This window comes from Haplochromis burtoni, unplaced genomic scaffold (assembly GCF_018398535.1).
Source record: "Haplochromis burtoni strain Fernald_Lab_line unplaced genomic scaffold, NCSU_Asbu1 Contig_212, whole genome shotgun sequence".
Classification (NCBI taxonomy): Eukaryota; Metazoa; Chordata; class Actinopteri; order Cichliformes; family Cichlidae; genus Haplochromis; species Haplochromis burtoni.
The window spans coordinates 935,859-950,553 of record NW_024582573.1 but is presented as its reverse complement, the minus strand read 5'-3'; the positions used below and the strand labels follow the sequence as shown (position 1 = coordinate 950,553).

General features: G+C 40.6%; 1 protein-coding gene across 7 annotated transcripts in view; it reads left to right on the top strand.

The window, feature by feature from the left end:
* Positions 1-14,695, top strand: part of LOC102291050 (septin-9) — a 71,867-nt gene that overhangs the window by 33,264 nt on the left and 23,908 nt on the right. For 2 of the 7 annotated variants that reach the window (XM_014338130.2, XM_014338132.2), the window contains exon 1: positions 10,851-11,419. The exons of 3 other annotated variants lie outside the window; for them this stretch is intronic. Coding sequence is in view for 1 of the 4 variants with exons in the window: in XM_042226458.1 (XP_042082392.1) it covers positions 7,531-7,582 (52 nt within the window). In the remaining 3 variants the exon portion in view is untranslated. Of the gene's footprint in view, positions 1-6,396; positions 7,583-10,849; positions 11,420-14,695 lie in introns of those variants that run through there. 2 more of the 7 variants (XM_042226458.1, XM_014338133.2) reach the window with 2 other exon arrangements.

The following is a 14,695-nucleotide window of genomic DNA, read 5'->3' as shown; positions in this document are numbered from 1 at the left end:
ATGAAAACTGCACTTTATCATCTGGCAGATTTTTTGTTGTTCAAAAGTGTCCCAGTGCGCCCATGTGCCTGTGCTGTAAGTATGTCACGTTGTACTTATAGTCTTTTTTTATTGCATATTACTATAAATCTCTTGACGGTGTGCTGAGAGTTTTAAACGGTTCTCTTCGAGATTATGTGAGTTGTAGACACTTATTTGTCCACAGGGAGAGGCCCAAATAGGGGTCTAAATGAGGGGTGACCTGCCTGGAGGACCCTGTGGCTGTGAATGGGCCCGCCCTCTTCGGCAGAAACGCAAAAGAGAACTGTGGCAAAAACACATCTGCAAAGTTATGCTTATAAATGCACTACTGTCACAGATTTGAAATTTCTGAAGTGTATCTGCCTCAAAGATAACAGGGAAAGTTATTTGCAACACTACAACTAATGATTATGATTTGATTATTTTTTTTCCATATGACTTTTTTAAAAGTGTTTTGCCCTGATTTCCGGCCTATTCGGTTTTTCCAGAAAAATGACATTACACATCATATGAGTGCATATGCACACACGCACATGCGCGCACACACACACACATAGTGTACGCTGTGCATGCTTCCTTCCGTGTTCTCTCAGTGTGATTGTTTCCCCTGCAGCTGACCTCACAGCAGAGCGCTTCCTCTCACAGGGGTCATGTGATCTAAGTTAGTCAGCTTCCTCGACAATATCCCTCCGTACTTTGATGTGAGCATTAAGGGGAATGAAATACGCCAGGATGTTTAGGTAAAAGGTCAGCATGAAAAGAAATGTGCACGCACATCCACTGCTGTGTGACCTACAATCGCTGGTAGATCAATGAATAGCACATACGTCATCTGAGGAGGGTTAAGTCAACAGAGGCCGCACAATTCTGTCAAATTTTATTATACTGCACCAAATCATAGCAACAGATGTCATCTCAGGCAACTGTACATACTAAGTTCATTATGGTGTTTTAGCTAGGGACGTGGACGGCTGTTCTACTCCCAACAGATGCACAAAGACTCAAATGCACATTTGGACTTGACATTAACGCTTGTTGGAGTTTTCTTATATTTATCTGTAAGCCACTGTCTTCAGTTTATTCACCCTTTTAGTCTATTAGGTTCCATAAAAAAGTTTAGTGTTAAAAAACTGTTTCATGCCAGAATTCTAGTCAAAATTTTGCTGATAATAACCAAGGGGTTGAGCTGAACAGGGAGAGACGTGTTTAAATCTCAAACAAATTCAGAATTTTCTATCTTGTATAATGTGGTGAAATATTAAAAGACCTCAATATTGTCTCGGTTCAGCTGTGATAGATGGCAGCTTAAGTACTTGAAGCAGAAAGAAGCAGCTTTTTTAAGTAACAGCTTTAAACTGATCCAGCACATCTAAGAAATGTAACAACAAAGCTTCACTTCAGGCCAGAGGCATTCTGATGGGTATCTGGTCCACTCGTTATCTTGACAGTTAGGCCTGCTATTCACCAGTTCATTGCAGAAGGAGCCGTAATATCTCTGGACAGAAATGCTTGAACCACCTGCAGTGAGAATTTTTTTAGCACTTTTTTTCTGACACATTTTTCAACTTTAATACAATTTCTTCTTCCCAGAAAAGCCTTTATTTTAAGATCAAGCATGGACTTTTATAGTAACTCATTAGAGTGGCTGACCATAAATAGTGTCTTTATCTGCGGGATAATGGGACTGGTATAGGTTATCATTGGGAAAGGGTAACATCCAGTAACCTTATTTGCTCACTTCTTTAGTATTTTGTTGTGATAAGGGTAGAGAGGAAATTCAGAACATCAGAAAGTGTAAACTGTAACACACTAAAAATACAATTGCAAAGGAAACCAAGGCTATGGCTTTGAGAGTAAATGTGTATTAATGGGTGTTACTGAGGAGTCGCTTCATGTAGTGCCATTGTGTCCTGTCTTCCTGTTGTGATGGTACGGAACAAAAGTGATATCCTCATTTCGGCTGGACAGAATATGTCTGCCTATTGCCTTAATAGATTCCTATTATTATTGACATTTCTGTTCATAATTAAAATGTGGTCACTGTGAAAGAAAGACCAAGTGAGGCCATTTGTCTTTAGTTTGGACTGACCTTCTAAAAGTGAGGAGGAGGCGTCCACAGAGGGTGGAGGGCGATTTGTCTCTGCTTGTCCAAAGGTCAAAAAAGGCCACACACGCACACACACACACACACAAACAAGCATGCTTTCTTAATCTCTCTTTTTGTGTGTATGCGTGTTTTTGTTGTCTCTCATCGACACACACACATGCAAACACGCAGCCTCCGGCAGAGGCACATGTGGGGTCAATCCTCTCCCAGTGTAATTACTCTGGACTGATCCCAGACTATTACTCAGTGTGACCCTTCGGCTAATTGCCAAGGAAAAAAATGAGTGCGGGGGCAGGCTTTACCTATGCGCCTGTGAGGAGGAGCTGTTCCTTACTGGGAATAAAATCATACTTAAGTTTGTTGTTCTTTCATTAACGCGAGAATCATTTTGTTTGAATTGTTTGAAAATCCTCTCTTCTATTGGATTATAATAATATTTTTTTAGATAGAAGTACATTTTTGCCAAATAATTCAAGATCCTTGATCATGATGATGAGAAATTTGTGGCTTAAAATGACGCTCTTGCGCTGAAGGGGGAGACTCTTCGTGTCTGCGTCTTTGGCTGTGCTGCAAATTAATGAGCACTTTTGCTCATGTGAAGTCAGCGAGCCTCGAGTTTACATCTATTTTTTCAGTTCAAAAAACGCCCTGCAGTGACAGCAGTGACAAGCGTCAGTTCCTATTATCTTGTGCATGACTTTCACTGTCACTGTGCTTCCCTAACAAGCCAGCAGGAGGCAGTGTGTGATTAGTAAATCTTGAGTAACCCTATGTAAATAAATTATCTTTGAATCTGACAAAAACGAAATTCATGATATTTGGCAATCGTGTAAAGGATGAAGAAGTCATTATGTCCATTAATGGAGAATTGATTGAAAGAGTTACTGGATTTCACTTTTTGGGTGTCATAGTAGATGAAAATTTGATGTGGAAATCACATATTGAGTATATTAGAAAGAAGATGGTTAAAAACATTTATATTTTGGGAAATGTAAGAGATTTATTAGACTACAAACTACAAAACAATGCGCATTTTATATTTTTCATTGTTTTTCTCATACTTTAGTTACTGTGTCGAAGTTTGGGGGAATACATATGAGAATACTATAAAACCTCTAAACCTATTACAGAAGAAAGTGATACGAATGATTCATAACATTAAATAAAGAGAACATACAAATAAATTATTTATAAAATCGAAATTGTTAATTAATATAATTAATTATGTTTAATGCTAAAAGTAATATTTTGCCTTTTAAGTTACAAAGAGTGTTTTTAATGTGTTCGGGGGGAGAAGACAGCAGAAGGAAATTTTATTTTAAGCATCAGCGACTACACAAAGATTAATGAGTCCAACGGTTAGGGGTATATGACTCTGTATAAATTTACAGTGTTTGAAAAAGTGTTACATGCTTAAAACGATAACTCAATATGAAGAATGTGAATGAAATTGGAGTTCATTGAAAAAGGATCCATTATTTTTTGTTTCATTTATTTTATTTACTTATCTTTTCTCCTTGTTACTATGTGGAGTGGTATATTCTGATTGTAAATTTGTTGTTTGGTTTGAGTCAGGACCGGAGATAAATGTTAATGTTAGTTTGTTCCTTTATTTGTGGTGCCCACTTGCAATATAAGTTGGATTGTAGATAGGGGGCAGGGTTTAATAAGAATATTTTCTTCTTCCTGCTCCTTTTCACACATGGTTGCAGTGCTTTACTGACAGAAAGTGTGGTTGGTTTGTCTGAAAGAACTAACTGTGGAAACTGTTGTACCAAGTGTGAAATAAATAAATAAATGAAATGAAATGAAATGAGTCTGGGTGGCAGGTAAAATAAAGCTGTGTTTCATGCTTTTTCAGACAGTTTAATTTTCAAATGAAAAATGTTATCATACAACTGCGCTTTCTCTCATGGCTGGAGCTTAATGAAGAAAAAAGCTCCGGGGTCAGAAATTTGAACCATGCTGGTGCAGAAAAGAGATGTCAGGCTTTTCCATTCATATGTTATGAATGTTTTTAATACACCAATATATCAGTGGGATAGACATTTTTTCAATAAACTGCTTTGCAGTTCTTTGAAGTGTGCAGACACTAAAAAGACTTGACATGAAATGTTTTCCTTATTTACAATGAACATCTTACACTGGAAGGTGGAGCTGAATAATGGGAAAGGGACAGCCCTTCTGCCTCAGATAAATAGTCCCACATACACACGCACACACACAGACCACAGACACACACAGTTCCCCTCTCACCCAGAAAAGGCTTTCGGAAGTTAAAGTTTACACTGAGCATCTGGGGGAAGTCAAGGGTTAAAGAAGTTTCCCACCACTGCAGAAAGACCTCTGTCCTGTTAAGTCATTATGCCAAATCCCCAAACTGCTGTAAACACCCCCTTCTCCATTCAGTTACCCCTGCATGCTGTGAACCCAAACATGTTCACATGGTTCTCCTTCACTTATATTTTAAAGCATATGTATACCCAAGCATATACTACTTTGAATATACTAAACTCATCTGACTAGGAAATTAACTTTTGGCAAAACGTTAACAGCTCAGCTTTAGACTTTCACACACGCACACACATCACAAAGAAGCAGCAACCTTGCCGTAAGAGAAAAAGACAGATAGTAGGATATGGGCCATCAGAGCCTAATGAAGGAAGGCAAGATAGCATTTAGTCTGTTGACATTATCTTCATTTATCTGGCCTTCCGGCGTATGATTCTTCCTTGTTATTTATCTAGATATGGGGCTAGTGATTCATTTGTCTTGGCAAAGCTGATGGGAAAATCATACCTCTTATCTTGGTCATGAAATTAAAGAGGAGGTTAAAATGGAATATGGCATGCTATTATCAGCCATTGTTTTGTTTTTTCAGTAAAACTTTGATAAATTTAAAGAACTGATCTTCAGATATGTTCAGGTGGTGAAACTGAGCATTAAATCCACTATCATCATATCAAAAACATTTACAAACAAACCTAAAACGTGACCAGAATGACGATGAATTGCATAATTATGATAGTAAGCAGCATTACACGTATATAACTCCAATTCTAAAGTTGACAAAAACTGTTTTTTCCCACTTTTAAATCTGGTGAGCTCGTTTGGTTAACGCCTCTTGCTCACTCAAGCGTGTTTCATGGATCTGTGTGAGTCGGGGTAAAATACATTTCAGATATTGATTGTTTAGAGTCGTTTCAGTGCAGGAGAAAAGTTCATGTGTTTGTCTCCACATTTTCTGCTAATGATGTTTTATCCACTTGTTGGCTGATAGGGGGCTGTTTTGTGCATGGACAGACAGATGGCCATTTGCATCACAGACTTACCATCTGCTGAAACGAGTAAAGCGGAGGGACTGGTGTGTTAGTATGTCAGTACGGAGCCCCCCAGGGGACATGGGAGAAAAAAAATTAGGGAGGAAAAAAAAAAATTAAGACGGACTTTTGCGAGATCTCGCAAAAGTATTGCGAGCGCTCGCAAAAGTATTGCGAGATCTCGCAATAAGTATTGCGAGCGCTCGCAAAAGTATTGCGAGATCTCGCAAAAGTATTGCGAGCGCTCGCAAAAGTATTGCGAGATCTCGCAAAACTCCAACAATGGCGGCAGCTACTTAGTTGTAATATTACTCTTTCTGGGTCACAAAATACACTTTTAAGATATTTTGAGGCGTGAATGTAGTTGTGTAAACGTCAGATACCTGCTCGGTTTACAAGACATCACATATTTGCAAAAGAGCTCCGAGGTTTTTGGAGATCTGACACCCACTAGCTCGAAGCTAACGGGAGGTCGAGACCTACTACAGCCGGGAGGAACACCGCTTTCCCGGCACATCGTGCCTCGACCTCCCGGTCGGCTTCGAGCTGGCGGCCTCCGAAGAATGCGGCTAAAACTTTTGCGAGATCTCGCAATACTTTTGCGAGCGCTCGCAATACTTTTGCGAGCGCTCGCAATACTTATTGCGAGATCTCGCAATACTTTTGCGAGCGCTCGCAAAAAGTCCGTCTTAATTTTTTTTTTCCTCCCTAATTTTTTTTTTCCTCCCTAATTTTTTTTTTTCCCTCCCTAATTTTTTTTCTCCCATGTCCCCTGGGGGGCTCGGTATGTCTGAAGTGAATGTGCGTGGAAAAGAACCCAAAAATAAAGATGAGATTGTGCAGTCTCGTCCCTCATTGTGCACCAACAACAGGTGATTATCTTAAACCACTTAAAGACAGCACAGTTATAAAAATGTGATCTTGCTGATGCTGAACTGTGCAGACTCTGCACATGTGAAATTTAAAAGTATAAAATTTCAGTGTCAGTAAATGACATTTCATAACAGAGAATGAAGTTTAGAAAAAAAACTGAAGTGCTACATAACTTTTTATATTAATAATCTTCATCGCCTCTTTTGCGCTCTTACCTTCACCCTGCTGATTAATGTGTTAGATTAGCTTTGTAAGCCTGATTCAGACATGCTGCGCTGCTGACTGATTGGTTTCTCAGTTCAGAAAGGGCAAGCATCATTACTGATGCTCAAGTCTTTACTTTCCAATAATCAGCACAGACTCTAAAAGCAGTGATCTGGATCTTTTGCTATAAATGGGATTTACAATGATAGTTTAGGGATTTAGATAATATGCCTGCAGCTTTGTGGTTTTTAGTGCAATTACCTTGTTTGAAGAACCCCGTCATCTGTTGAGAAAAGAAATGTACCAATTGAGCTTGAAGGAACTTTGGGTGAACTTTCACGTCCAGCCTCGATGGTGTGAAGGATTTGCTAATGGTACACAGCCAACTGTAGTCATCAGCATCACTCAGCGGCAGAGCGGGCAGATGAGGGTGGAAAACACAACTGCACAGAGAAATGACAAGTTTCCTCAGATTCATTCGTCTCTCATGCACCATCAAACTGAGGTTCAATGTTCAGTGGAAGCCTTATGTGGTATTTTTGTCCTGTCGTCAAACGAATGCTGACACCAGTTAGAGAAGAAGGATATTTATAATGTCAGAAGCTGAATTTCATTTTCCATCTCTATCTGCTTCCATGTCTGTGCACATCCCAGGTTTCTGTTTAGATTTAATTAGCATCATAACATAGTTAGATGTTTCACGAAGACATGCCGTGACCGCACAAACAGTTTAATCACAGAGCTCCTTCCGTCCTGTTTTCATTTTTAGAATTGAGTCATCCCCAATCCTGGCCCCCGCAGACCTAGCAGGGGGCTAGGGATTCCCCAGAAGGCCAGTTCATGTAGTTTTTCTGCTTAGTGGTCAGCAGGGAAGACTAGAGGACATTGTGAGAGATCACACACTGACTTGTATGGACTAGAAGAGGCTGCTAGTTTGTTTAACTCCTGGTCTTTTACTTGTGGAAGTAAGAAAGAGGTGCAGAAGGAAAAGCGCTTTGAGGAGATATGACTTCTACTTGCAGCGAGATGTACAACAACCACAAGACAGAACCCCTGTGTGAGTATCTGTTCAGGCATTGTCTTTTTTGTATCTGCGGGAGAGCTTGGCTGTTTTGGACTATCTCCTTACAGAGGCAGAATAACTGCCTGGTTTCCATTAAGGCCAATCACGGAAAAGGATGAACAATGAATCCTCCTCAGATGGGGATGCAGGGAAATTGGTGCAGGAAAAGAGTTTTTTTTCAACATTTTTTCAATTCACAATTTTGCAAAGATCAGTGTTTTAATGTCTTATGAGACACCATTCTGCACTTCCTCCTTTCATTCCTATGAATTGGAAAAACATGTTGTTCTTACCAGAATGGTGATGTGGTTACATTTGAAAGGAAACATCGTTATAGAAGAATGAGTGGGATTTTTTTTTTTTTTAAATATGGTAATTGAAAGTGGAAGAGGCTTCTACTTCTCTTTGTCTTTTTAACTCGTCTCTGTATTAAGCAGTCCAGCTGGGAATGCTTTAGTGGCTTTTTAAGAGAAACAGTAAACCACAAGCAGACACATCTCTTTAAACAACTGCTCAGACCACAAAATCACTTTATCTTCAATGGTTCATCATTGTTAAAAACAAAAAGAAAGAAAGAACGAAACACATTCTTTTCTAGTTTGGTACAGTGAAAAGCTAATAAAATACAAGCATGAGCATACGTCATAGTAGCCTTGAGATAAATTGTCCAAGCTGCAGGCTGAAGAAAAAAACCTGGAGCAGTGAAATATTTTACTGTCAACATGTGAAGTAGCTGGAGATATATTTGCAGACTAATCCAGCAGAACTGTTAATATATGTTTGGCGATTTTAACCAGAAGTTGAGTCTTGCGAGAACACTTTTGGGTGTCCTCGCTCATCACACATGCTGTCTCCATTTGCACCACAGGAGAGCAGAGCAACCACAGCAAAAAAAACACAACAGGAAGTCTCCAGCAGACCCAGCTATCTTCCCCATAGATATCTAGGCCAAGACAGATGTTCTTCTTCTTTCCCCTTCTCTGTCTTGTTCCTTACTTTCCCAACCACCCCCACCCGCTACTTTTCCTGCTGCTATCTCTCTTCTCTGCCTCCTCTTTCCCTCCCGGCCTTCCTTCCCTTTGCTTTCTGCTCTCTCCTCAGCTCCCCAACCTCTCCTGGGGAGGATGTGTCACTGAGTCCGCTGAGTCATGGAAGCGACTCTTTTAATCAGCTCAGTATGTGCTCTGCCCTGATTGGGTAGCCTTCAGAAATCAGCTTTGGCCTTAAGGCAAAGCTCGTATTCCCCTCAGCCATCCCTACATATTAGCATTCGGTTACCACAGGTTTTAATGGCTTGATGTGTTTGAGCTGAAATTAAAGTGAAAGAGGAAACTCTTTATTTATTTAGATTTACAGTGAAGCAGCGACACGTGGATCAGGCCACAGATAGCACTGTGTGGCTGAAGTAGAGGTGATTGTTGGGTTATTTTGGCCGTCTGAATCACTTATTTGTTGTGCAGATATGAGTCATAGCATTTTAGCATGGGATGCATACTACACTCTAAATATACATTGATAAGTAAGGAAATGTATCTATAATACACAAACACACATATTGCACCCCCGCCTGCTTTTTCTGAAATCCGTCTTTTAGGCTCTTTGCAGCACTAATAAAATGTCTCCTCTCCTTTGATGTTTGTTTCCTCCAAGAGGAAATGGGAACTTCAGACACTGGTGTGTCGCAAGGTCCATACTGACAACATTGTTTATTGTCTGGTGACAACTGAAGGGAAAATATCTTCTTTGATAAAACAGAAATTTGTCAGAAAGCGTGTCACCCGAAAAGGCATGTGGGACAGTGAAAACATTTATCTTTTTGGGTTTTTTTTCCTTATGTAGCAAAAGTTCATTAGATTTATATTCATAATTGAATCTGATGACAGCTGTGATACAAGCCCAGGACATAGCCTAAACTGAACCTTGGAACTGCTGCATATAGCTTAAAGTTGTTAGATGCTTTAATCATATAGATCACAGGAGAATTAACCATAAATGATGTCTCACAAAGTTATGCTGGTGTTCTAGATACAGACATCAGATAACATGGTTGATCCGGTCCTGTGGTAAAGCTAATCTTTTATCATGGTCCGAGTGAAGGACGTGAATGTAAACTTTCTGAGCAGTTGCTCAGTATTAAATCGATTTGCTGTTTCTATGTTTGAGATTTCTTAATAGGTGTATCTTAAAAACTCGTAGCTTGTATATGCAAACTGATAACAGCAGTGAATATGTTTGGCTACCTGATACCCACAACACACCATATTGCACGTTTGCTTTGGTTTCATATTCACAACAAAACCGCTGCCAAGAATCAGATTCAGCTCCATTTTTGACAGGAAGGAAGTATTTCTGCTGAATGTTATGAAAACCTCTGTCAGACCTTCAGCCTGCATGCTGATGGAAAAAAAAAGCAGAGCCAAGTCAACAAAGGAACAAATTAATCACGCTCTTCTTCCAGTAAGTTAAGATGAAATCCACTTTGTAGCAGAAATCTTTCTTTGTCTTTATTCATAAAAATCTGTTCTCAGAAAACAGCTCCTCGCACGCTGACTGCACTATTAGTATTTCTCAGTCGGAGGGATGGATTTGATCAATGTGAACCTCTATGTTGTTGGAGAGGAGGGACACAGGAAGCAGGAGCACAAGGCCTACACATTTCCAAGGAACATTTGGGATTTGGAAATACTTTCTGCTGTTTCGCAGCCAATGCTTACTTCAGTGCAGCTTCACACAAGTACAGTCTAGTTCTTACACGACTATTTCATACACTGAGCGGTGCTGGGTTACCACAGCAAAATAAAAACAGCATGTGTAACAGGGGGAACATCCAGGACATAGGTTTTCTGTTGGAAAACAAGTAGTTTGGCATCACTGGAAATAACCGTACTGGGTTTTTGGTTGCAGGTTATAGCTGCAAAGACTTCTCTTACGTCTACCAATTAAGAGTGTACCTAAAACCCACTGAGGCAAAGCTAAAGCCCAGCTGGCTAAGCATAACAACTGAAAGGAGAAGAAAACAACTAAAGTTAATCATTCCTTGAGTCTTTATATGAACCGCCTTGGACCACAGGAAGCCACTATACCTGGTCAACACATAACCCTCCAAAACAACAGTCACTAATTGTTTGGTAAGCTTTACTGGGGGAGGGGGCGTTCTTACAAACTATGAGCTTATTTCCTTGTTGCCAGTTTTTAGAGGGAAATCGAAGCTGAAAAGGGAACGATGCATAAAACAAGTAGATCCTTTTACAGCATTTTTCACAAAATATTCCTTTATGTAGTTTTATTTTTATAAACTCTGAAATGTTCTGAATTAGTCATGGTTTTGGTCATGAGTCAGCTACAGCTGGAGGGAGAGGATGCATGTTGGTGTGTGTATGTGCTGCCTATTATTTCAGAAAGAGGCGCAATGAGGACTGAAGGAAAGACCAAATGCTGTTAGTGTGCACACACAGATAATCTGTTACACTTCTTGCTGTGAAACAAAGCAGTTGGGGGTGGTAGAGAGCATATGGGCACACATAAGGACAGGGAAGTAGGTATTGCCTGTTGTATTGTGCAAACACACACTCTTCTTTTGTAATTTCCTTTTCCCATAAAGACATAAAACTTTATCTATAATAAATGTGGTTTAGGATAGCTCGCTATATCCACAATATTCCTCATTCACTTTCTTTGAATGAGGGGTGTGACTGCCGAATGCCTTCTTAGCCACTTGGGATGGCAGTCACATGACCACGTGTGGGCGTGGCCGGGAGGAGAAGCGGCAGCCTGGCCTCTACAGCTGAATCTGTGATTGAGAGGAAGAAAGAGAGGAGAGGAAAAGGTTGGGTGAGTTGTGGATTTTTATGTTTACCGTGTACTTTTCTGTTTCGCAGTAACAGTGGGGAATGGTTTTAGAAAAAGCATAAAAGGGGGCAGGCTGTAAGAGGGAGGGAAAGGGAAACAAAAGGGCGGTGTGTCGGTGTGTGGGGAGGGGGTAAATGTGTCCTCTGGGGCTGTTTGGTGTCAGAGTTAGTTTGCAAGGTGCTTCATGTGTGCTCAGAAAGTAAAGTTTTGAAGCTGGGAGTAGATTAGATGGGTTTTTTTGCAGGAGATCTGTACAGCTAGCCAAATTTAGTGTAAATACCTTAATTTTTTCTCCCTTTCCCACTCTTCTTCTTCTTTCCTATTGTTCAACTATCGGGAAGAGTTTGGGGGGTCAGCATTGCTACTCTCCCCCCTCCTTACTTTCCCCCTCCTCCCACCCTCTCCCTTTCTTTCTTGCTTTCCCTCCCCATTGTGTCCTCAACTCTGAAGCATGGATGGGTAGTCAGCCTCGCATAAAGAGGCAGAGTGATTGACCAATCAGGGTAGCCCGTATTCCTCTTTAAGTTGCATGTCTCCAGGGTTCTCTATAGTAAGGATCCCTTCTTTTAGCCTCAGCTCTCCTCACATCACAGTTTCAAGGCTCTGTTTGATCCAGTGCAGTGGATTAGCCAAGGACCGATGGACCTAAGCTGTTGTGATGTGATTTAATTTTGTCAATCCCTTGTGTCTTCTCTCCAGAGAGTTTGTTGCCAAGTTCAGCTAAAGGTGAAGAGTCAAACAGGTCATGTTGTGAGTTTGAGGTTTGCCTTGAGACTTTCTCAGGGAAGGACTTATCTCTTCCTCTAACTCCTGTCAGTTGCTTCAAGCGGGAAGAAAATTGTGCAAGGATGTGATTAGTCACTTTAGCTGTGATAGCTGTTGAAATCCGCACAATATCTCATACTTTTGGTGTCTCAGATGATCTTCTCTTACCCATTTTTTTTTAGTACAGTAGCTGAACAGTTGCTTTGTTGGATACGATGCCCTTGAATCCCACTCATCTCATAGCTAATGTAGCACACACAAAAAAAAGACTGCAGATGGATCTTTCCGCTCCATTTGCTCTCTTGTTGTGTTATTGGAAATGTTCTCGTTAACCAACACGAACCAGCTGCATTTCATCTTAATGTCTGATAAGTAAAGAGATGCATTCATCCTTGCGTATTGCGTCTGCATGAATAAATGCATGCATTTTGTGTTGCTACCCTGAAGTCACTGTAGCGCCACAATACCACCAGAACATTATTGAATTAGGAAATTAATTTAAATGTGTTTTTCCCCACAGCAGTCGGGCTGCTGTCACTGTTACAGCTTATCACACAATACATTTGATATTACTTACTCCTAATGCCTCACGTCTGATTTACATGAAGCATTATTACAAAATCCTTTGGTTAAAGTCAGTCATCCATTGTTTACATGCTACTAATCAGATTACTGTAGCTGGATAATAATAAGTAATTCAATCACAACAGATAAACGCTTCATTAGGATTGTTTGGGGCTAGCAGCCCAAAATAAATGAAGGGGGTTACTTCCCCTTCTGTAATTAAGTCTTGCATTATCATGAGCTTTGGCAGATGGATCATTTTCAGAGACTTATTGTTGTTTTGCGAGCGCATAAAGACTTCAAACCTGATCCTTTAAAGGTATAAATCCACCCCTGTGGACACATAACCCACTGCTGGTGTCATTTTTGACATTCAACACACTTTTGGTGTTCTTGACCAAAGAATTTTCCCCGAAGGAAGAAGAGCTGAGTGGAGAGGAGTAGTGTGAACTTGTTTTACTATTAAGAAAGAGGCTGACAATATGTTTTCACACATTAGCGTGCACACCTTTTACCCACATGTTAAAAGCTTGCTTGTCTTTCTTGTTCGCCATTGTGAAGTTTTTATTCATTCTTGTCTTTGTCAGGTGGTGGTAGGAAATAAAAATGCACGAGTCATAAATGTCACATTTTGTTTAAAATATGGCTTGTTTATCTGCCCACAGCTGACATTTTCTGTCTGTACGTATGTCAGTGCCTGGAGGAAGTCAGACATGTCACGTCCTGTCAGAGGTGACAGTTTGAGGACCTGCTGACACTGGGTGGGTGGAGGGGGGAGAGTGGATTATTATTTGCGGTGGTCTGCTCTACAGAACTGCACCAGTCTATAATATTATGCTCTGCTGTGGCATCTTGACTCTAAACTGGTAATAGAAAATGATACAATTTGGTCTATGGCTTGCACACAGATACCTCATGGTTCTTTAAATTAGAATCAGTTTTTAGCTTTGGCTCGCTCTGAAGTCTTGACTTGTAGCTTGTCTATATAATTGCATTGAAAAGGGTCCGTTAATCGACCCGATTAGCTGGATGTTTTTCTGAACAGATAAAGGGTACAACAAAACTGTGCAGAAGAAGTGCAGAAGCCATTTGTGCACAGCGAGTTGCTTCTCATTTCCCCCAATTAAGTGCTGCCCATTGATATATGCAAACAAGCCAGCCCCTTTCCCACTTGATGCTTAGTGGTTGCTTGATTTATTCCTTTATGGTCTTTGTTTGTCCTTTGCCCTATCCTACTTCCCTTATTGCAGCTGTGGATGGTTCTGTGGTGAGACCCTCCTAGTTCCCCTTCCATGTTTCTCAGAAACGCCCGGGCTTCTGAGTTACAGCTGTGGTCTCTCAGTCTGCTGAGTGCTGCCCAGAACAGCGGGCTCTCACAGTGGTACACAGCACCACAGTGTCTGCCCTGCTGCGCTGGGCTTTGTATTCTCATATTGTTTTTCAGCTTGTCACTGATTGTTTCATTTGGCTCATGTTTCTTTTCCTTTTTTCTTTTCTTGACTCGCCCTTCACCTAAAGGGTCCTCCATTTACAGCTTTCTCTGGTCATCCACTCTCACTCTTTCAATCTTTGTGAGGTATTTTGCTAAAGGTCTTAACAGACGTTTACGAGTGACAAGCATATCAACACCATCTGCTTTTGCTCCACACCGGGACAGCGGCTGCGTTCTCAGTGGGCTGTCATGTTACAAGACTGAACGATGAAGTGGGCCAGTAGCCTTTTCCAGACCTTTTCTTGAGTTCTTATTTCAGTTTGTGTCAGCTCTTTCCTTGACTGACCTCACAAAATCACACCATTTTACGGAGAAAGGAGAACCTTTAAAAGTGGATCTGTTAGGGGTTTCCCCCCCAATTTTTTTTCTACTCCTGGATCATTATTATGCAACTGAGACATTATACAGCAGCCTCTCAGACTTGCTTTTGAAACCTT